This window comes from Pimephales promelas, chromosome 10, assembly GCF_988280905.1.
Source record: "Pimephales promelas chromosome 10, fPimPro1.hap1.1, whole genome shotgun sequence".
In the NCBI taxonomy this organism is placed as follows: Eukaryota; Metazoa; Chordata; class Actinopteri; order Cypriniformes; family Leuciscidae; genus Pimephales; species Pimephales promelas.
The window spans coordinates 3,649,898-3,674,831 of NC_142778.1; the positions used below are offsets into that span (position 1 = coordinate 3,649,898).

The 24,934-nt window shown below is 35.9% G+C and overlaps 1 protein-coding gene and 1 long non-coding RNA gene across 5 annotated transcripts in view; one reads left to right on the forward strand and one right to left on the reverse strand.

Annotated features, from left to right (window-relative positions):
- The window catches only part of sphkap (SPHK1 interactor, AKAP domain containing), a 137,436-nt gene that overhangs the window by 87,726 nt on the left and 24,776 nt on the right, over positions 1–24,934 (forward strand). For all 4 annotated transcript variants that reach the window (XM_089135284.1, XM_089135286.1, XM_089135285.1 and 1 more), the window contains 2 exons: positions 6,350–6,452; positions 11,061–11,171. In XM_089135284.1, the coding sequence (XP_088991410.1) occupies positions 6,350–6,452; positions 11,061–11,171 (214 nt within the window). The remainder of the gene's footprint in view (positions 1–6,349; positions 6,453–11,060; positions 11,172–24,934) is intronic.
- LOC148977284 (uncharacterized) overlaps positions 19,527–24,934 on the reverse strand; it is a 155,620-nt gene continuing 150,212 nt past the window's right edge. Inside the window, exon 2 of the long non-coding RNA XR_016169827.1 lies at positions 19,527–20,013. This is a non-coding gene — a long non-coding RNA (uncharacterized LOC148977284). The remainder of the gene's footprint in view (positions 20,014–24,934) is intronic.

Consider the following 24,934-nt stretch of genomic DNA (forward strand, 5'->3'; position numbering starts at 1 on the left):
AAGAACAGTTTGACCTAAAAATGTAAAAATTGAAAATACTGCGGAAACAAAGACACCTACATCTTGGATGCCCTTGAGGTAAGATAAAACATTCCAAAAATTAATTTCAAAGTGAACTATCCCTCTAACACACTAAGAGCCAGTTAACACAGAAAGTAAAATGGCGCTCAACTTATTTTAACTTAAGCAGAACGGTTTTAGAGGCCGTGTCAAGATTCTGCAAAAGACTCAGAGATGTGAATGCAAATGTTTAGCATGTGTTTACATAAAAACAACAGCTCATAAATGAGAAAATGCAGACGTACCATTAGGCTAAATGAACTGTGACCAACTGGCTCCAGAACTGAAGCCGACCTTTGATGCAGAACTTCACTAGGCATCTGAATATACTTGGAATTCATTCATACAACTCTTGTGATGCTTCATTTGCGTTAGATATATTCCTGCTGCAGCCCGCAGGATATTTCATTAAGTGATTTGGGAGAAAATGAGCAATGGCAAAAATTGTAGATGACTCAGTGTCCTAACCAAATGCGATGTTGGTTATCTCTTCCATGCTTAACTGAGTTTTTGTCCCAACCGTCTGTGATACACGACAAGCCGCAGGGGACTTTTATTTTTGCAATGGTTTCTATTTCAGGTACATCATGACTGACAGCTCAATGATCAGCTTACGTACTTGTATGTTTTGTAACATACTAAAATTGAAATTAATTTTGGGTGACACCATAATGAAAGCAACGATGGATAATTTACCTCAGACCTGTGAAAAAACAAGTAGTCAATGGCAAAGATTGTGCTTGTGTTCAGATTTTGAGAAATGTTAAAATCATTTGATGTTTATTTGAGTACATACAGTGTAGACAGCAGTACTCTTGGGGAGACTCCGCCCACATGCTCTTCTGATTGGCTGTGATTTGTGATTGATTTTGTCTGTGTCTGGTGTGGACAGACAAATTGCTTGTCACACACACTGTTAGTCACATAGCCAGAAGCAAACAACTATTGACCATAGTGATGAGATTACTGAGCTAATCTAAAATTAACTGAACATAACTAAAAAAATAACTCTGTTTTATCATTAACATGGCAGCCTTGGCAGCCCGGAGTGTTGATGGAAGACATTTGAAGTGCTGTGCGTTTCTCACATTTTCAAATCCATCACTTGAACCACACATTGTGTCAAGACAATAGCTTGTGTTTGAGGCTATTTTGATCCCTCACGAGTCCCTCAAGGCTCATGGGTAATCCTCGATTCAGGGCCATAAGATATTCATAGTCATTTCAGGTGAATATAGGCTGACAGAACCTCAGAACAAAGCAGTAAAGCCTCCGGATGCTCAAGTGTTTGCCGTCCTGAAAGGAGAGCTTATGTCATTTGTTAACTAACCTTTATGACTTTGACGAAAGCCCGGTCGAACGAGTATTTCCTCAAGGGTGAAAAACAAGGGCTTGAAATAAAGAGGAACAAAACCACACACACACAGATGATAAGTCACAATGGTATTCTAGTTACTGGTTTATATTTCTGTTCTAATTTCGTACTCACAGCATGTTGTGTTTGAGCTTTCGCGGTATATAACCCTCTCTGAAATGTGAAAGACGTCATGTCACACACGTCACATCTTCAAGCTGTTCTTTTGAACATCCTTCCACGAGGGTTGTGTTTCAAATCACACCATGTCAATTTCAATCCAGTCCAGACATTGAAAAACACTTGTCGTCTGTGCTTTTTTCCATTGCGTTGCACTAGTGTTTGATCGCAAGAATATGTCTGAACGCTCCCTGAAACCGGCTTTCTTACACAGGGCTTCCTCAAGGTCGACTAGTCATTGAGGTCATTGATTTTGTAAAAAGTCCTTTTGAACATCGATAATATGTTTAGCGGTCTATTTCGGAAGGCGCTAGATGGTGTTTAAAGATTTTATTATAGAAAATAAAGAATAGCTCACGTGTTTTGACTCGCATTTAGTTCACATTTCACAATTAGTTCATTTTCTCCCAGTTCCACAGACATGGCTTAACCAAGTCTCAGACTAAAATGTATGTTTGAGCTGAAAGCAACTTGCACTGATATATCTTAACCCTAAAACCGTATTCTGGGCAAAATAGTTTTGATTTATTTTTAAAAAATATTTCCCTTGATTTGAGCAGTACAATACTTGGCTACTTTTCCTAAGTTTGCCAGAACACACACAATTTTTTTGACTCAATTCTACATTGTTAAGTGTGTGAAATCTTGTATTTCAGTCAAAAATGGGCACCCATAGAAATGAATGGGGAAAACTGTAATTTAGAGCACTCTAAAATAAGGCAAAATAAGACACCAGGTGACAACAAAGTCACTACATCTTTAGGTTTAGCTCTAAAAAACTTATTGGAATGATATTTTAATGTAGTTAAAAAATTTGAAAAAATAAAACATAAAAATAAGCATAATTTGCACAGAAAACTATGCTACTTTTTCAAGTAAATACATTCAAAAATACCCCCAAAATTTAAAAAAAAAAAAAAACGGATAATGGATAGACAAAACTTTATCGAAGACAGTGATATAACATTTATAATAAATAAAAATTAGGATCACACCTGAGTCCTCTGTGCCCACATTTGTCCACAATTACACGATTAAGGGCTATAAAGTGAATACGATTTGAGGGCTACATTATGCCATTGTTTTGTCTCAAGAAGCACATCAGCAATGTTTTTTTATTTTCTAATGTATATTTATGAGAGATACTTAATATCCTCTTTAGTAAGGCTTAATCCTGGCATAATTCTGTGAAACTGGGCCATTGACAACAGTTCGTCATTTAACCCTTGTGCAACCTTATGGACATTTTTATGTTTTTCAGTTTAGTTTTTTTGACCATTTTGCCTGTTAATGACAACTGCATAGATTTTGGCACAACAAGAGTGCATTTTTATTGGAATTTTATAATTTCACCCCCATTTCCTTTTATACTGTAAATCTATTTTGACGTACACAAAACAGTTTCACTCAGGACTTTAGGACAATTTTATTTTTAATCCCATGGCCATTTATCTATAAAATACTGCAAAAATCAACAGGATTTCAGTCTGTTGACATGGTCAACTTAAAATGTATACTTTTTTTATTTTTCAAAACATTTTTTTTCCAGATGGTGCCATTTTCTCATGTTTGGCCTATTAAGAAAATACTCACTTTATTTCTTTTTTCTGCTTCTGCATATTGGATAAATGATGCAGCTATAATTGTGTGGGGTGTTCATATGGATGTCAGAGTGTGATTTGTATGTGTGCAATACCTTTTTTATCATATTTAATAATTTTATTTTAACTTGTATTTAATAATTGATATAATTATTGTAATATTTGAGAGAGAAACACTACTGCGAATCACACATCCAACCATTGTGTACACCAGTGAAGCTTTGCTCAAATAGTACTGCGCCCCAAACAAAATATTACTGAAAGCTGATATTTTGAGATATCAAACTTGTTTAGATTTATGGCTTTGATTCTTTGAGTTCAATATGTTTTATTAAATATATATTTTATATAAAAGAATGTTCATAAATTATTTTCATAAGCTTAAACCTCTATAACTTAAAATGTTTCCAAACTTAAGTCTGTTTTCGAAAGCTTCAAATTTTTGTGACAGTTTTTTGATATTGCTGTTTATTTTGTCCTCTGAGGACTTCAGAGTATCTTTAAAAAACAAACAAAACAAAAAAACACAAGGGTCATTTATTGTCACAAGGGTCATTTATTGTCACAAGGGTCATTTATTGTCATGTCATTTTCACCCCCTATTATTTCATTTTGACTGGGTGGAAATGTATGTTGATGCCACTGGTTTGGGCCCATAATCGATGCTCGCAGCTATATTTTATTACTATTATTTTTTTCAAGGTTTTTGCCACTTTTGGGGCCCTTAACGTGCTCAAACTCTTAAAACTTTGCACACAGGTCAGAAGAACCCGTGGCCATCAGGGCCGAAAAAACACTGGACAGAAAAGGTCACACAGTAAAAGTCCCCACTGATGCTATTAGATACCTTTATGTAGTAAAACTATATTCCAGGTCTTAAATCCTGTGGCTCCCAAGTGTTTTTCAACTTGGCTTTGATCACATGAGATGATTATTTAATGTAATGATCAGATCGATTAATGATCCTTTTATGGTGCTTTTTTGTTCTGTGCACAAACATTCCGCTGGGAAAATATGAATATTTATAATATAAACAAAAGAGGCTAATTTGGCTGTGTTGAGGGGGAATATGGAGGAGCTGAAATTGAAATGTTCTGGAGCAGAAGAACATCACTGCACACTCTATGATCTGGGTAATGCTGTACTTCTGTCACCTCAGAGGATTGACTGTTTCATCCTCTCTCAGTGTGCCCCCAGAGCCAATTAATCTGAACAAACTTAATTAAATTGTCCATGTTATTTTCTTTTCTATTCCCACTCTCATTGTCTCTTTTCACTGTGCCATTATCGGCAAATGCCATGTGAGAGGGAGCTTTGTTTTATTCCGACTTCTAAACTTCCGATTTCTAAAAGTTGCTAACCTATTCTTACGGAAGTGTATTGCATTCACATTGCATTCACAGGAAACAAAATCTACTCTGTTAATTATCTCAGAATTACGAGATCATTTTTCGTGGAAAAAAGTTTGTACTCTTTTTTTTAATTAACGAGTTAATTATCTCAGAATTACGAGATAATTTTTCATGGAAAAAAGTTTTTACTCCGTTTTTCTGAATTAACGAGTTAATTATCTCAGAATTACGAGATCATTTTTCATGGAAAAAAAGTTTTTACTCCGTTTTTCTGAATTAACGAGTTAATTATCTCAGAATTACGAGATAATTTTTCATGGAAAACTGTTTTTGCTCTGTTTTTTTAATTAACGAGTTAATTATCTCCGAATTACGGGATAATTTTTCATGGAAAAAAGTTTTTGCTCTTTTTTTCTGAATTAACAAGTTAATCATCTCAGAATTACAAGATCATTTTTCATAGAAAAAAGTTTTTACTCTGTTTTTCTGAATTAACGAGTTAATTATCTCAGAATTATGAGATCATTTTTCATTGAAAACTGTTTTTGAATTAACAAGTTAATTATCTCAGAATTATGAGATAATTTTTCATGGAATTTTTTTTTTACTCTTTACCTGAATTAACGAGTTAATTAACGAGTTAATTAGCGGAAAAAAAGTCTTGTTGTTTTTCTGAATTAAAGAGTTAATTATCTCAGAATTAAGAGATACATTTTGTTTGAAAAACATTTTTTTTCTGATAATCAGATACATTTCAGATAAAGTTTTTGAGATAATCAAGTCATTAATTCAGAAAAACAGAGCAAAAACTTTTTTCCCATGAAAAATTGTCTCGTAATTCTGAGATAATTAACTCGTTCATTCAGAAAAACAGAGTAGATTTTTTTTCTTCAAGTGAATGCAATACCATTCTAGCACTTCTTCAGACTTAATATTTTATAGTAAGAGGAAAATAAGACAGTTGTTAGTGCAAGAGTCAGGTTCTCCCAGAAATAGATTTTTAGCAATAACTTGCCTTTAAAGGTGCATTGTGTCATATTTAGGATTATCTGTTGACAGAAATGCAATAACTGTGTTTTCAGTGATGTATAAAGACGAAACATAATGAACCGTTATGTTTTTATTACCTTAGAATGAGCCTTTTACATCTACATACACCACAGGTTATATTGAAATAGCCATTTTGCGCCAAGATGTTTCTACAGTAGCCCTAAATGGACAAACGCGTTTCGTCATATCATTCTTCGTGCAAAGAAGCGAGCTACAGTCAGCGAATAAAACTCTGACACACTCCCATGAAGCACTACATATGACTAGTCGATGCTGTCAAAATACTTACATGTTTGTTTATTTATGCATCTTTTGGAATAAACCTAACAAATATATTGTTTCTATAAATTCACAACTTTAAACAATTCGTTTTATAGTTCTCCATCAGTTTCAATTCAACCATGTCATTTGCAGTGCTTCATGGGATTGTAGTCTTTTACCTTTTGTCTGTATGATTTTCAAATAATGTTTTCTTTAATGTTGTGATTCACCTCATAGTTCGGTTTGGTTCAATCTTTTTAACGCTTTTAATATTTATATATATGTATATATATATGTGTGTGTGTGTGTGTGTGTGTGTGTGTGTGTGTGTGTGTGTATATGTGTATATAAATATATATATTAAATCTTTATTGGAGAAATGAACGGAAAAGATTTTTCCAGAAGCAACGTCACAGAGAAAGTGGATGGACACTGTTGTATTGTATTGAAGTGATTGTGGATTCAGTTGTTGTCTCTCTCTTTTTCCACAGTAATTTCCAGTCATCTGCCATGTTTGAGGGGCCGGAGTCCGCGGACACACAGGAAGTCAAATCTGACAGCACCCTTGGGTCCTCTGTCTCCGCCTGCAAAAAGGTATGCGTGTGTGCCACATCATCCCATTGTTAAGACCTGAAACACACACGAATGCAAGTACAGAGCACAAACACTTCCATCAATGTGAAAGCTGTTTAGCTGGCGTTCAGTCGGTTTTGGCCCAAGGCACCACACCATACTCACCAGGTGAGCTCTTGTACTTGAACACTAGCAAGAACCGCTTGCTCCAATCACAGTGTGATTAACTTGAAGCGTGCTGATTGGCTGACTGCTTCCACCTGTCCAGGGAACAGGACTTTGGCTTCTTGCCATCAGCACTTTTTACTCTGTAGGCAGCTGCACTACAAGTCAGGTTACATTAGCTGACGTTCTGCCAGTGAGAGAGAGAGAGAGAGAGAGAGAGAGAGAGTGTGGCAGAACAAGCAGCGTGATTAGCCCAATATCTCCCTTGTCTTTTAGCTCTTTGTCTCAGTCAGCCAGGCGCTTTATTAGTGGGTTGGCGCTAAAGGAAAGTGTTCCCATGGGAGAAGATCCAGGATCAGGAGAAGAGGGAGTTACATTAGCGTGACACTGTACTAATCATTTTTGTAGCTCTCATGGGAGCTGTAACTGGTCATTATTGATGAGAACAGCGTTCGGGACCCTGTTTGACGTGGGGTTTTTTTTTAAAGAATTTTATTAGTAATTATTGTCTTGTATCATAGATATTGAACATTGTTATTCTTTATGACTGATAATGATACAGCTTATTTTTACTTTTTAAGTCTCCAATGTCCTCTATGTAGTATTGATTGAAATAGTTATTTATTTATTTATTTATTTATTTATATTTGTTCTGACATAGATAGATAGATAGATAGATAGATAGATAGATAGATAGATAGATAGATAGATAGATACTGTAGATAGATAGATATTAAATAATAATAAATTATAAAAAATTAATATTATCGATATTATTATTAAATAATGAATATTTTTGTTTTATTCGTTTAGTGTGCTAAATATATATATATATATATATATATATTATTTTTAGTAGGATAGCTAGATAGCTAGATAGCTAGATAGATAGATAGATAGATAGATAGATAGATAGATAGATAGATAGATAGATAGATAGATAGATAGATAGATAGATAGATAGATAGATATTATTGAATAATAATAAATTATAAAATTATTATTGTTGATATTATTATTAAATAATTAATATTTTGTTTTATTCGTGTAGTGTGCTATATATATATATATATATATATATATATATATATATATAATTTTTAGTAGTATAGTTGAAGTAATGAGCATTATTATGTTATTATAGGTATTAATATAAAAATAATTAATGGTATTAACAGTTTATAATTAATAGTATTAACTGTATGTTAATAATATTAAATGCATTTTATTGTAGAGTGATTGTCTTTCATTATTATTCATTATTTCATTATGGTATTATTGTTATAAATACATATACATCATAATAATATAATAATAAAATATACTTAATTAAATAATATTTATGTTTTTTAAGTATAATATTTAAGTTATTTTGGTCACAGTAAAGATTTCTTTTGGGCTTTGGCTTGATTGCGCTGGTTACTTATACCAACTTATTGAAGAAAAACACAATATTGAAAAAAACATTCAGCTTTATCTCACTTTTGTGAGTGTTTGGCTTTCCATGCATTTCTATACGAAACAGACTGCGCAACTACGAGGAAGGATTGCTGTGAGAGGTCATTTAATGTGGCCTGACGATTGATTAACTTCTCCATTTCTAAATGAAATACTCATTAATCTCTTGCACACTTATCCCAAGTGTTCTAATGATTACCCATCTGCCGGAGGTTATCTTTCATGTAACGGCATATTAGCTCTTTCATCGTTGAACCATGACGCAACTGTCCCAGCGACCCTGTCATATGGTCGTCTCTGCCAGGAAAACAGTCGGTACAGATGGCACACACAGCAAGGGCAAAGAAAACACACACATGTGCTCACACATAAAAACACAGATACAAACACCCACAAACTCCAATTAAACAAAGTAAACGCATGCACTGTCACACACACACACACAGGGATATGTGTTTACTCCTTAAATACACACTCAGATAATCAATGCTTACTTAGCCCCACTGATAATGACTCAGACTGAAGGTTACACACTAACAGAGAGGGTTTGTGTTTGTTTAACGTACCAGTAGTAGTGCTAATTCTATTAGAGGTCTATATTTATTTATCTAATAGCAAACATTTTCAGTTTGCATTTACATTTTGTATCAAACCTTATTACGTTTTGTGCTTTAATGAAATAAGTTGAACACATGACCTGCACATATACGTACATTGGCGTTGCGCAGTATTAAGCAGCACAGTTCACTGAAGTGCCACACACTCAACATTTCATTAATAATCAATAATAATCCATTACTGATGTGGATTATTGACTGTAAAGCTGGTATGTTACACACCAGCGACAGCATGACTGATATGTATTATCATATATTTGATAAATATATCAGGCGAGCATATTAAAAGTAAATATATATATATATATATATATATATATATATATATATCAGTTCATACTGCTGTGAACACTTTCTCTGACTAGCAGATGTGCTGTGACATTCATGTGACATTCAGCATGAAGCCTATTCTTTACTGCTCACAAAATGTAGTTTGTTGCTTGTTTGTTTGCTTTTGTAAAATATTTGGGGAATTTGTTCAGTATGGCACCATTGTACTTAAGGTTTTATCAGTAATCCGGTCAGTGAATAGGTGAATACTGGTGTAAAGACTTTCAGAAACTCAAAGCGCATTCAGAGGTGGTAATGGTGGGAACGCTAATGTGTCCTGAACACTCCCAGAAGGGCTTCTTACTTAAACGAACACTTTATCATCGTGCCGAAGGATTTAAACCGAGGACTGGGTGTGCCACTTCGAAATAAAATGAAGAAATCAATAGTTTAAAATGAAAAATCCCCAAAAGTAAAGCACTTTTTCAAATGAACGAATGCATTGCTTTTATTATTTATTATAATATTTAAGAGACAGCTTAGAGAAAGAATTATCTGATAACCGAGGCACTCCTTAATTAAAATGTCTTTTTTACAAAAATGACATGTAATAACGGACAAATTTAAAATGCCCATGTGGCACTCTTAGAAGAAATGGTTCTATTTAGAACCAGAAATGGTTCCATCCCCCGCTTCATACTGTATATGGAACTCCAAAATGGTTCTATATAGAACCATTTTTTTGGTAAAAGGTTCTATTGGCCAAGTATTCTATATAGAACCCAGAGGAACCCTTTTTTAAGAGTGTATAGACCATTTCAAAAGATGTAAACAACACTGGTCCAGAAGCACTTCCTGTTTCAGTTTTTTAACACTACTTAAAAGCTGGGATAAAATACAACCAACAGAACATTTAAAATTGAATCAAAAAGTTAAACAAACATCTTTAAGATGTTTTCTTTACATGTGAAATAAAGAAAACAGTTACAAACTGAAACAGGAAGTGTTTCTGGACCAGTGTTGTTTACATCTTTTGAAATGGTCTATAGAACATTTTAGGGGTTCCAAATACGTAGCGCTGATAGAACCTTTTAAGGTTCTATATAGAAAGGTTCTATTAAGTGTAGCGGCATGGAGCCTTCTTCAGGGCATGATGATATAATATTTAAAACATGTTTAAAAATGTAGTCAAATATTGCAATAAATAATAATCACCATTTGTCTTAGCTGGTGATTGTACATCAAGATGTCAGGTCTTTAAATTTGGTTCATTTGATGCGTGTGAACTGTCCAATGGCATTTCTTAACACAGTTGACAAGAAGATGAAGAAACGCAGTTGGCAAATGGATTAAGAAAATCTATTAAAAAAATTTGTTAAATGCAATTTAAATGAGTTGTTAAAGTTAACATTGAACTAATATTTTAAACATGCTTTCGACTATGTCAACTTGAAAAATTAAAAAAAAAATTCAATTAAAAATGTAATTATTATTTTTATTATAAAATAATAAAATTTAATAAAATGTTTATTTGTCAATTTTACCCATTTTTTTAAATTAACATGTTTTGGGTGCATTTACTGTAATTGACTGACATTTTTCTTTATAATGCTACTTCTAGTCCTCTATAATTTTGAATTGTACATTTGGGTATGAATTTAAAATAAAACAGAAAACCTCATCATAAATCTAATGCATGCAAAACCTAATACATGCAAAAGCCATGCCAAACATTTCCAGGTCAAGTTGGCTTTTTTCTAGCGTTTTATACAATACAGATTTCAAAGCAGCTTTACAGCAATAACAGGAAAATGACCCATTTCGGCAGCTGTTCAGTGTGCTAAAAAATGTCTCTTGAAATGGTGTCAATGCAGTCAGATCAATAATATAGTTGAATGTTAAGTGTACCCAACTAAGCAAGCCACGGGTGACGGTGTCAAAACATGATACACTGACATGAAGTGTGTGATCATGACATCAGATATCTTTCTTGGCAAAATCCAATCACACATGTGAACTTCACAAAATGCATGAATGGTATTTTCAAAAAGGTGGATGAAATGGATGTATGGACGTTTGGAAGTGTTGTCGGTCTGATAAAAGTGTGTGTTTGTGTCAGGTTTTGTGCAGCAACAGTGTTCTGGATTCGTCGGACTACTGGCTGAAGAACGATAAGGCGCTCTGCAGAATTGGATTCCTGGAGGACCAGAATGATGGCGGATGCCCGACAGTGAGTCTCTCTCTCATCTCACACACTCTCAGAAAAGCTGAAACCATTAACACGCATATGTCCATACATGTGATTAACGTGTGTGTGTGTGTGTGTGTGTGTGTGACCGCGTGGAAGTGCGTGGCATTTATATTGTGTTCAGCCTCCCACTGATAAATGTGGTCTTGATTGGGGTGATAATGGCTGTGGCTGAATAATAAATGCTGTAATTCTCTGAACTGAGAGAATACATTTATCTGCACACGAATGACAGCTGCACAAACTGCAGGATGGGATAATTAGAGTCTAATGACAGATTATATACCTCACTTTACTTTAATGACAAGTTTCTTGTCTCGTGTAAATGATCACCGCAACAATCTTACTATGCATAAAATTATGCCACGATCACGCATTTTTGCACCCTGGTGATGAAACACTGTTGATTATCTGCATAATGCTAATTTTATGGAACATTTATGGCAGGATTGTTTAGTGGTGTGGGTCTTTGCTTAAATGTGTGAGCTCTGAAGCATTTTACTCAAATTCAACAATAAAATGGAAAAAAATGTCATATCTGAATGCTCAGTTTTGATAGGTTAGAACGTGTGCGTTAATGCATTTTGACAAAGCTACTAAACAAAAATGCATTGCTGATAAGCATCAGTATGAAGTCCAAGATCACTCTCATATCGGTACTGGAAAATGTTGATCTGACTTAAAATAAAAAAAATTACGGTCAACTTTGTAAGTTAACTCAACTAACAACTGAAAACTTAACATCAAATGCTTAAGGCACCTTAAGATGGTTTAGTATTTAGCAATGCAACTGGCTACAAACCCCGTTATTTCATCATATTTGATTTTCAAAGCCCACTTCATGACATGACAAAATATATTAAATCTCTAAGTTTCGATGAGATGCACAAATCTCAAAAATATTAATCGGATTAATCCGACGTCTAACTAACGGTGACAACGGCAGCATAAATTAAGCTTGTAAAAACATTTTAATAATAGTCACCACATCATTATTTCAAGCTCCAATGCATGCTGGGAACTTGCAAAACATTGTTCAATGAAGTATTCTTGTTTAGTGCAATTTCCTCAACAAGAACAAAAAATACTTTTTGGTTTTTTAAAATTGTTGTGCATGGGTTTTTTACAGTGGAACAAACAGAAAATCTATTGGTGTACCTTGAAATAAAAATCAATACAACGGTGGTTTTAATTGTGCAAAGTGGGTCTGATGTCCGCTGGTTCTGTGGCCAGAAAATAACAGCCAGTAATTTGCGATGGCAGAAAATCTCTGAACATGTTCCGTGTGAGTGCGCTGGGCCGGTCAGACTGTGACTTCTCCACCCCCAGGCTCAGGTGCAGTCAGAACAGGTTTCATCAGGGCTGTGCTTTTACTGCGCTGATGTCACACATGATGTTCCTTTAACACAAAGCCTCCACACAGGGAATCGAAACCCACACACACCAGCTGGCACTGAGATCCTAATGCCAGCGCTGAGTGCCAAGGCCACGGTGAAGTAGAGAGAGAAAGTGAGAAAGACACACTTTTAAAGGAATTCAGGAGATTATTACCCCAACTTTTATCTAAAATGTCTGCGTTAAATAAAAAAATATAATAAATATTGTGATAACAATGAAATTGTCTTTAATTTAAAAAAATTCCCAGCATGCTTTGCATAGACAAAAAGTGTTAAAATAGTGCTTTGGGTTTTTTTTTTTTTTTTTTGTTTTTTTTTAGAAAAGGGAAAGACCTGTCAATATTTAAAGTAGCGGTTGACTAATATATAGCCAATGATGACATATCGTCCGATATTTGGCATAAATTGCCCAAATTTTTTATATTGTTTTTTTTTTCTTTTTGGCTGATGTGTCAGAAGTGGGACTTTTATTTTGACAATGCTAAGAACGCCAGCGCCTGCCCAAACATTGCTCCCATAGAGAGCCTAAGTCCCGCCCCTCCGCTTCCGGCTCATGGGACCTTATTTCAGAAAAAATATGAATGGTAGTCAATGGCGAGAGACGACTTATCTTTTTATTCCGTCTGAACTGTGCCCTCAATTACACATATGATGTTTGTCAATTTAAAAGATAATTCTGAAAATCAAAAACGTCGCAGTTTGTCATAAAACAGAAGAGTAACATTTAGTTTTATGTGAAAATCGCTCTATGAACTACATCTCCCGGGAAGCGAAACAACGAGTGAGATCCGCTGCTCGTGTGTGTGCAGTCTGGTACAAAACACTCAGGCATGACGGCGTAACGTTACGATTATAACGTAAGACTGTAGAAACAATGACAGACAGCCTCAGTAAAGTAAAGTTAGCTTCATTCATTGAGAGAAAATGTGCGCCTTTGGGGTTTGTAGTCTTTGTAATTACGTATTTTCACAGTCTTATACCTCAACGGTTTTACATCAAACTGCGACTTTCTTTACTTTAAAATGTGTCTTTTAAATTGACAAACATCATATGTGCAATTCAGGGCACAATTCAAACGAGATCAAAATATTTGTTGTCTGTCGCCATTGACTACCATTCAATATTTTTCCAAAATAAGGTCCCATGGTGGTCGACCAGAAGGGGAGGGACTTAGGCTCTCTATTCTCCGTCATAGTTACTGTCTCCGTTTAACAGTTCTGTCTAATATGTTATTGATTGAATTGTTAAACAAAGAAAGTAAATGGTAATGGCTGTTAATTGCTCAAATCTTTGAATATCTCATAAACATTTAATTTCACGCAATGAATGAATGAATATGGACATTAATCCGTGTTACTCAGTTCTGTGTCGTGATAAACAAACTCCAACTTTGACTAAAAAGCTGATCATAAATCCAAGAACACTGAAAGGCATTCAATTGATGATGTTTGAAAAAGGAAATCAAGATACTTCCTGTTAGATATTTGTGTGTTACATAGAGAATTAAAAACCGAGTCGAAGGCCAAGAATTGCTGTGTGGTTTTGCAGATTTGGTGTGTGGTTATGGTGTTTTAGTGTCAGGTTTCAGGAAGTAAGGATTTTGTGTGTAAACAGTTGAAAAAAACTCAACTAAAACTAAACTAACTAAAAAAACTAAAAATTATAAATGGAAAGACACTCAATATACATTTTCAGCTCTTTTCCCTTGTCTCTATCCTCCCAATCTGATTGTTTTGTTTTTGGTGAAAAATCACTAGACCATCTTTTATAAAGTTTTTCGCTCACCTTTATTCTGGTTCCATTGACATATACAGCAATTAACTCTTGTGCATTAATCTCTGCTGGACAAGCTCAGACGATGAATATTGCCTCCATCAAAACAGTCTGAGAGAAATTCTTAAGGTATTCATTCGAATTTAGATTAGTTGTCATTTAGCAGTCAGTTTCTTGTAAAGGAAAGGGACAGAATGTTAATTGCATAGCCAGTCCCTCTGGAGCAGCCTGGAGTTCAGTGCGTGTCACTGTAATTTTTAGGTTGTGTTTATCACGCTGATGTAAGTTTAATTGTTCGTTTTTTAAATGGGTTTGGTCTTAGTTAGTTATTTGGTGCAATAAAAACAGGAATGTGACGTCATGATTGACAGCTTCTCTAAACGAAGGAGTCATTGAGGCACCAAGACTTTTTTGGGGGGGGATTTTTGGGAGGAGATTGGAGCTTCAAATTTAATCTCTACATGTCTAATGAGTTGTTCTGGTGTAAACTGTACTAAACGTTTCTGCACGTGTGAGGACGGGGCCTGAACTTCACATTATTTGTAGCTCAGCTCTCCATAATCGCACTAAGATTTGTACTTAATTGTCACCTTTAATGTTTGTTAATTTAAGTAAACAATTAACAAACATTCAGCTTTCAAATTCTGTCAATTTTATCATGAAATACAAGCAATAAATGTAGTTTTGGTGCTTAATGTGGCCTGACAGATCGCTCAATCAGAATTTCGCCCTTGGAAAGAGCTTGTGTAAAACAGTTTGAGAACAATCCTGTCACATCAAATTTATCCCAGAAAAGCCATTCAATGCTCATAAACTCGTTAATCAGCTAGAAAAGTAACTACCGAAAGGGACGTTTTGCTAAATATATACACTCACATAATCCTTATATTTTTACTTAACACGTTGTCTACATGAGAAAAAATGCACAGAGCTAAAAATGAAATTCAACACCACGTATAATTGCGTGTGAAGAGCTTCCTTTCACCAAATTGACCTCTCATATTTAACATAGATTGGGTGTGTGCAAGACATACGACATCGTTTTATAGTCTGTGACATTCTGTGTAAAGAACAATTCTGTTGGAAAATCAATTCAGTTCCTACTTTAAGTGAATCTTAGTTCCCAGGACATCCACAAGATGGATGAAAATGCAGATGCTGTAAAAGAAGAGCAGACGTGACAACACGTGACAAAATTAAAACAGGTGTTTTCTTTTGTGGCACTCAAAAAAATGTCAGTTTTCTATTTTTTTCCCGTCTCTTACTGTAGGTCAGTTCTATCTCATCTTACCACAAACCTCGTATTAAAGGGATAGTTCACTTTGAAATTAATTTTTGGTATGTTTTATCTTACCTCAAGGACATCCAAGATGTAGGTGTCTTTGTTTCCACAGTATTTTCAGTTTTGATATTTTTAGGTCAAACCGTTCTTGTCTGTCAGTCGTATAATGGAGGTCTATGGTCACCACCTCAAAGAGCATGCACAGAGAAGTCCAAATTAAACATGATTTAATGACTCGTAAATGTAAGTACACATTTTTTGTGCCCTCAGATCACTTGGACGTGGCTGTGGTTACAAGAGGTAAAAACGATATAAATACTGTTAGTTTTTATATCAACACCACTTATTTGAATGTGAGCATAAAAGTTCAGCTAGAAGCTTTAACGCTAATACTGCGCAACTTTGGAGCATCCCTTCCTGCGCTTATTATTATTATTATTATTATAATTATTTGCCCTAAGAAACAGTCAAAACGCCGAGCCCGGATGTCAACGAAATGTGACGGCATTTGATTTCCATGGATTTTAAGACGGGGCTTTAACTGGTTAACGGTTGCAGGCCTTCAGGATGCGACAGGCTTGCGTGGTCATAACCACGGGCACAGATGTGAATTTGTGAATTTGCTTCCTCACTGAGCACCTAGTGAACCAAGGACGAGGCCTCAGGCGACGCTCCTACATACACACACACACACACGTGTCTGTCAAGTGTACATCAGTGATAACGTCAAATGGCAGGACACATCAAACATTAACCATTCGATGGAAGCGTGTTCGAGCGTCCCCTGTTTCACTCCTTCCATGGCCCATTTAGAAGCTCAGCAGATGTGAAAGCGCAGATCAGTGTGTGTGAACCCACTCAGTCGGAAATGATAAAGAGCTTGTCTGCTCTGTTCCAGTAGTGAAATATGGCAACATCTCAAAACAGCCTCTTTCCACTCCCATGATCCCCATGCTTTGTTATTTTATCCGTTCCTCTCCATCCCTTTCTATTATTTTCATTTCTCTCTCTCTCGCGCGCGGCGAGGTGGCGGAGGTAATTTTTAGTGTCTGCCGTCTCCCCGCTGATGATAATGGGTGAAATGAGTTTGTCCTTGGAAAGGAATCTCTGTCCTTCCATCCATTTCCCACAAATTCATCCCCCTCTCCTTCTCGGCCTCTCTCCTCTTTCCCAAGCTTGTATTTCTCTCTCTCTCTCCCATCTGACTCCCTCTTCAGTGAAGAGTGAAATGCTCCGAGTTGTGAATTGACCTTTCTAACCCAGCAATTTTGAGCACTCGTGAGACAGTGACAGATCATCTGAACTAGAGTTGTCGCATCAAAATATCAGTTTTTGAAATCAGGGATACGGTTAAGTACAGAGACCGGGATTTAATACAAGCAATAGAACAAACAACAACAACATCAACAGTAGAACCATACAAATCAATCAAACAATGCTTTTGGTATCTAATAGTAGTATGTATGTAAGTATTCGGGTAATCAAATGCTTAACACTACATAAATTACTGGTCTTTACTGTTTATTATTAGAAAGAAAGATATGATTCTAAGATATGTAATTATACATGAGGTATTTTGAAATAAGGCTATTATGCTCACCAAGGCTGCACTGTAGAAAAATATTTTTTGGTGAAGTAAAAACTACTGAAAAAAATGTAATTTACATAAAAAGGTTAGTTCAGTCAAGAATGAAAAAACTAAGTAAATTCCATATCAGAACTTAATTCAAGCGAGTAGAAATGAAAGTGTAATTATCAACTCAATAAAATTAAGTAAAAATTACTCAACTTTTCTGATACTGGGGTTCCCATCATGCACTGAATTCATTTTTCACTGGTTTCAAGCTGTATTTACACTGTTTTATCATTGTTTTTGTTGTCAGTATTTGTAACTTGCCATTTTGTGATATTTCGAGTATATTTTTTTGCTCAAAATGACACATTCAAACACTAAAACAACCCATCAAATGTTACCGCCATTTTGTAATGGATATAATGGACTTCAATGGGAACCAAACGGTTCAAGGTCCAAAAGACAGTTTCAGTGCAGCTTTAAACGGGCTTTAAACGACACCAGACGATGAATAAGGGTCTTATCAAGCGAAACGATCACTCACTTAAAAAAAAAAAACAACAACAAAGTTTAAGTTTTATAAGCTCAAATGGTCGCCTTGCTCTGTTCTGTGATGCGCATTTGTAACTCTCTGTTTGAAAATGAACAAATCTTTTTTCATGTCATTTGGTTCATTCAACAAACGAAACAAATGAGTTGACTCGGGAAAATATTCATTCATTTTGATGAACGAGTTCGAATAGGAGAGTCACGACGTCTTATTTTAACATCACAGAACAGAGCAAGGCGACCATTTGAGCTTATAAAACTTAAACTTTCTTTGTTTTTGTTTTTTTAAATGAGCGATCGTTTCCCTTGATAAGACCCTTATTCATCGTCTGGAATCATTTAAAGCCCTTTGAACAGGTTGCAGTTTGTACTGAAACTGTCTTTTGGACATTGAACCGTTTGGTTCCCATTGAAGTCCATTATATGGAGAAAAATCCTGGAATGTTTTCATCAAAAACCTTCATTTATTTTCGATTGAAGAAAGAATGACATGGACATCTTGGATGACATGGGGGTGAGTAAATTATCAGCAAAAGTTTTTTTTTTGTTTTTTTTTTAAAGTGAACTACTCCTTTAAGCCTTGCTTGTCACTGTATAAAATGTTATGTGCAAAGGGAAATGTAATGTATAGATGGATACATTTTTGCCAATAGCAAGCAAGTAACCCTCTATATTTAGTTAATTAAACACACTGTGGTGACCTACACGTTTCCATGACCGTCTTTCCTCTCTAAATAATAAATGAAAAGTTGACGCGCCACATGATGGCAGTGATCCAGACTATCCAGCCTGAGAGAGTTGCACCTGATTTGAAAGCACTGATAGTAGGAACTGGTCATTAAGAAAAATGTACTAATAATGAAATCACTATGGTATTTGCATATTTTATCCTGTCGACACATTAATATGCATTGGTTTTGAGTTGGGATGTTAATTAACACACGATTTATATAGGGCTGAAAAATAAATGATTTTCACAGCAGGTACACTGAGTTAGGACTCCTTTACACACAGTTTCCCTTCATCAGAGTGTCTTAATTATTAAGTTCAGTCGCAGCTTGGATTTTCTGAAGGCAAACACAGCCAGTGATTTCATCAGTTCATTAGAACAGCGTGCAAATTACACGGGAGAAAAGAGGCTTAAAAGTTCACGTTTCTACTTTATACCCTTATTAAAATGACCATAGTTTTTGCATATTATCCATGGTTTAACCAGGATATTTATAATAAGACGGGTTAAATCATGCATGGATCTATTAGATACAGTAAAACAGATGTAAATGTTTTCTTGAGAATGACACTTCGAACCCGTGTAGTTTCTACAGATGTTAAATTCATGGTAAATATTTGTAAGGGTGGTTTTGAAACACCTTTTAATCCACGTTGGAGTCTGTTTTCCTCATCAATGCTGTCTCGAATGTCTTGGCTTTCAGCTAGCTATACCAAGTAATTTAGTGTTCCTGTTGCGGTTTGTAACAGATTATTCAGTCGCCTGTGATGGCGATGTTGTATTGCAGTAAATGACGAGGAAGTAAAAAGCATATCGCAGAGACTTTTCCACGCTGGCCATTCTCAAAATTATTTGCATTCCCATCCTTTGTGTGTTCGTTTTTAAAAATATTGTTGATTATCCTTGCAGCTGAAAAGGAGTGAAGTAATCAGTGAACACATATTACAATTTACAAATCCATCCCATAGAAATACACAGATTATCTCCCTAAAGGCCAATTTATACTTCTGCGTAGGGTGCGCGCAGTAGGTACGGCGTAGCATACGCACAGACGCGTCCCATACCGCGTACCCTTCCGCGTTGCCTGACGCGCACCTCTTCAAAAATGTAACTACACGTCGCGACGACGCGGACCGCAAGATCGGTGATTGGTCGGCTTGGTAGCATCGTATTTCCTCATACGCATTTCCGCACGTACCTTCTCCTCCGACGTCTTCTCTCATTTCTGCCTTTCAGTTTTAGTAATTTCACTAAAATGAACTGTTTTTCCACCCCAATAAGCTCCAACTCCAACATGATCCACTCTCTTTCAGTCGCTATTGCTTGTAGTAATCTAGCCGCGAGGAATCTAAACACAGTGGAACATTAAAACCCTCCGCCGCCTCCTAGCGTTTCGGAGCAGTACTGCAGAGCAACCAATACCTGAACGCAGAAGTATAAATGCTCACAACGGCGTCGCCTACGTGCGTAGCCAACGCCGTACACTACGGCGTACCCTCGACGCAGAAGTATAAATCAGCCTTAAGTCAGCACGGAAAATACACAATAAAAAAAGATTTCATCTGGGCCTGGTAATAACACCGACAGCCAGAAACCATCTCGTTTGGAGAATGCACTACGTAGTGTAGGCTATTAGAATCACATTGATCCTAGAAAAAACTACAATGCAAATCTCACTGTAAAATTCTAAAATGCTAATATTGCAGTCCAAGTCAAACACATTAGTTTGCAACAATAGAAATTTAATTAATTAAGGCTGCCAATCACAGGTGGAAGTAACGAATTACAACTACTCAGATTACTGTAATTAAGTAGTTTTTTCGTGTACTTGTACTTTTATGAGTAAATTTTTTAGTCTGTAATTTTCCTTGTACTTGAGTACAAATTAAGTTGAGTAATGTACTTCACTACTTTAAAAATCCCATTAATTACAAAGTACTTGTACAATTTGAATTCAACAATTATTCAAATTTCTGACCAGCATTTGGGTATCCAATGGAAATAACTGATCATGGGCGGGCCAATAAAAACCCTTGTATTTGGAGCGGGAAAAAAGCCCGGTTCCTGGAGAGCTATATTCATCCTCACACGTCCTTCAGTTTGTATTTTAGTGTTATCAAGGAACTTTGCCGTAATGGACATGGACATTCGAGACGCTGAATTCATTGAAAATTCCGAAGAAATAAAAAATTCCGAAGAAACGAGTGCCCATGACCCCACATGGAGGAGTTGTTCTTATACAGAGGAAGGAAAGGAGACGTTTTATAGAAACTTTGTTTCTGCAGTGATATGTGATAGTTCAGTTGTTTTTGTTTTTAAAGTTGGGTAGACCTCACGATAATTTGACTAAAAACATCACTTGAAACATGAGCTTCAGCGTTACTCAAATGACAAGCACATATACCGTAATAAAGATTTAGCATTGTAAACTTAGATTAAAAAGTTATATTGTATGTCATTGTCAACACATTGTTTTATTAATATTGAATCCGTGTTTAAAGCTTAGAATGAAGAGTTCAATAATGACTCTTTCATAAAAACAGTATCTTGCCGGCCATGACCCACTGGCATAACAGTGTAACTGCACTGATTGTCAGTCTGTCTAGATGGCACATTTGTGTCAGTGCTAAATGCTGATAACTTTTGAAACTTTTGAAATATTAGTAGGGTACTTTTGGAAATCTTTATTGTAAAAAAATAAAAATAATTAGTTTATAATTAAAATAACCCAATAAGCTTATTTATTTTGCATTATAATTCATTAATAATAATAATCATATTAGACCATTTTTATAACTTGGTTTCCATAAAAGTAAATAAATATCACAGGCTAAAAGTAATTAGTAATTAGTACTCGAGTAGTTTTTGAGAGGGGTACTTTGTACTTTTACTTAAGTACATTTTTAACACCAGTACTTTTGCTTGTAATCGAGTATTATTTTAGGAACTACTTGTACTTGTACTTGAGTACAAATTTTCAGTACTCTTTCCACCTCTCAATGAGGTATGAAAAAAACAGCCCGCACTCTTAGAAGAAATGGTTTTATTTAGAACCAGAAATGGTTCCATCCTCCGCTTCATATATGGAACTCCAAAATGGTTCTATATAGAACCATTTTTTTTGTAAAAGGTTCTATTGGCCAACTATGGAACCCCAGGGTTCTATATAACCCAGATGAACCCTTTTTTTAAAAGTGTATAGAACCTTTTAGGGGTTCCAAATACGTAGCGCTAATAGAACCTTTTCTTCTAAGAGTGCGATCTCATGAAAGTGCGTTTCTACAGTATACGAATGATTTTTCTCGTGCCATTTATACGCCAAAATTAATTTTCTTGTGCATATGGTACCCCCCAACCCCAGTGCGTATAGCATATGCAAGCAAAAACTATTTTTGGCGTATAAATGGCACGAGAAATAGCATTTGTGGTATAGATACGCACTTTCATGATACTGTTTTGGAAAAAAACTTAATTAAAGATATATTAATAATATAACGCCCGTTTCACACATACTCCGTTTGCAGTGCATATTTTTTTCGGTACCCATGTTAAAGGAGTAGTTCACTTTAAAAAAAAAACTTTTGCTGATAATTTACTCACCCCCATGTCATTTAAAAAAAAAATATAACAAAGTTTAAGTTTTATAAGCTCAAACGTTCGCCTTGCTCTGTTCTGTGATGCGCGTTCGTGACTCGACTGTTCAAACTCGTTCATCAAAATTAACAAATCTTTTCCCGAGTCAATTATTTCATTTCGTTCGTTGAATGAACCAAATGACACAAATAAAGATTCGTTCATTTTGATAAACAAGTTAGAACGAGTTCAGAGCAAGGTGACCATTTGAGCTTATAAAACTTACACTTTAATTTTTTAATTCTTAATGAAAGTTATATTCATTTAATGTTGAGTGAAGTTTACAATGTTAAAATATTTGGATTAGTTCCAGAAATTCATTTTTAAAAAATCCGTCCAAGTATTAATTGATTCATAATGCGCACACATTTTCAATGCATGTATTCTGGTTTTATTTACAGTTTATACAACATTCCAACTTCATTGGAATTGGGGGTTGTATTTTCTCCTGTTCATTTTAACCATAATATTGTGTCCCACTTTCCTTAACAAAGTGTCCCACTCAACCTGAGTGCTTCCAGTTTGCTGAAGAGTGTGTCAGATGTTGTTTAAAGTTAATAAATACATAACTTGGGGAAATTTCACCATAGTGGCCTTAATTTGAATAAATTCTAACTGATGTAGGTTGTTTAAAATGCAATTTACCAAAAAGTGTCCCACTTTACCTGACTCACCCCATACGTTGTTTAAATTGTGTTTAAACGTCCATTCAAGTTTGTATATGTACAAAGAGAATCGCAAAGCTGACAACTTTTTTTTTTTAAGTTGCTGCATAACTTCTGAATTTGAAATAAAATAGTGAGTAGGCCTGTGTGTTTGTGGTACAGCCACGGATCAGTAGCGTGAAAGCACTATAGCACATGTTGCTCCTGTACCGTATACGCACCGCAACAGTATGTGTGAACGTATTCAGTACGTGTGAAACCGGCGTTAGTCTTAAAGGGGTGATTTTCGGCTTTTTTTTTTCGAGAGTGATGACGGGAGACTTCGAAAAGCCGCCAGTGCATTCGGATCGTCACGGCCGACTGTGTCTGTATGTGTCTCTGTCCACCTAGGTCCGGAATGCATTAAGCCGTCCATTCACTGTGCCGAAGCCCACGAGATCGTGTCCGGATTTATGGTATGCCGAGCCGTAGATCGAAATAAAACAGCCATCTGTCATCTCAATGGATGACCTGAACCGGAAAAGTAGATATTTATTCCCTGAATGTCCAAGCCGTGTGTGAAAGACAGATTTACGGTTGTCGTCATAAAATGGCCAGGGATGTTCATAACACACGTGCATTCGCCAGTTCCAAGCTAAACCGATATTTTAAGACTGCACTGTAAAAGAAGATTTTGTGTGACAAGGTGATACCTATTTATCTTTTGGGAGATCCTGCCTATCTGCTGTTACTTTTCCTGATGAAAGAATATCTAAATGCAGCAGGCAGTGTGTTTATCGTGCAATTTATACGCTAAAGTGAGTTTTTACGTGCATGGGTTGGTTAGGGAAGGTTTAGTAGTGGTTTGGGGTGCGTGTGTATTATATGTTTGGGTAGAATTAGTGGTGTGGGATGCGTGTGTATTACACACAAATGAAACGACACGCGAAAACTGTTGTTGTGTGTAAGTACACTGACGGAGTGTGTTACAGAAATCCATACAGACAGATGGGCAGTCGGTGTGCAGGAGTAATGAGCAAGCGAGAGGAGTGTGTTCTGTAATGTGCGAGTGAGATGCAAATTTCCAAAATGAGCCTGAGTCTAATTCAGGCTCAGTTGCTAACTCCCTTTTTGTCACCTTCACCCTGTTTCCTTTTCCAGTTTCATTTAATATCCTGATTTAATGAGTAAAGTCATCACCATAACATCACTATTCTCCTGTGAATCACCTCTCTTAACCTTAAACCTGCAGCAAATTCTGCTGTGGTCACGCTGTAACTGTGTGTCGCGTTGAGTTTTGATCTGTAATGCGTTGATTGTATTGTAGTCATAGGAATTTCACCAGGAAGACACCCACTATATTTGTATCATTGAGATACTATTATAGTTTTGATTAAGATTTTGAAATAGTTTTTATTTTTATATTTTTCATTTAAATTTTAGTTACTGATAGTAATTCAGTTTTTGTAGTAACACTTTACTTAAAGGGGCGTGCATAAGGCCGTGTGTCCACCAAAGCGTTTTTAGCCAGCTGAAAACGCTAGACGCTCTGCTGAAGACGCCGTGCTTTGGGCGCTTGAGAGCGTTTTGGCAGTGCAGCGTTTTTTCCGTTGAGACGTTTCGTTGCTATGATACAGAATATCCGCAGCAGTTGAATGTTGTGACAGTTGGTCGGTGTGGTATTAGTCCCGCCCCTCCTCCACTGTGATTGGACGGCTGGGTAAAAAGTGACAGTGATGAGCGCTGCGTTTTATCCAAAGTTGAACTTTTTTCAACTCCCAGCGACCAGTAAAAAACGCTGGGCGCTCGGCGCTTCAGCTTGAAAAAAACGCTCAGCGCCTCGGTACGCTCATGGTATTTAAAAAACGCGGTGCTCCCATTGAAAACAATTGAAAACATACGCAAGGCGCGTGGAAAAGCGCTTTGGTGGACACACGGCCTAAGACTGACATTATACCTCCATAATCATGATATGACAACCCGATCTCACGGGAATTCGTATGAATTTTACGAGGTGGCTAATTCGTACGAGTGAGGTCGTACGAATTAGTACGATTTTGCTAATTCGTTCATATTTTACGAATTGGCCAATTCGTATGAATTTGTACGAATAACCTACCCCTGACCCCGCCCCTAAACCTAACCGTCACGTGGGTTTAGACAA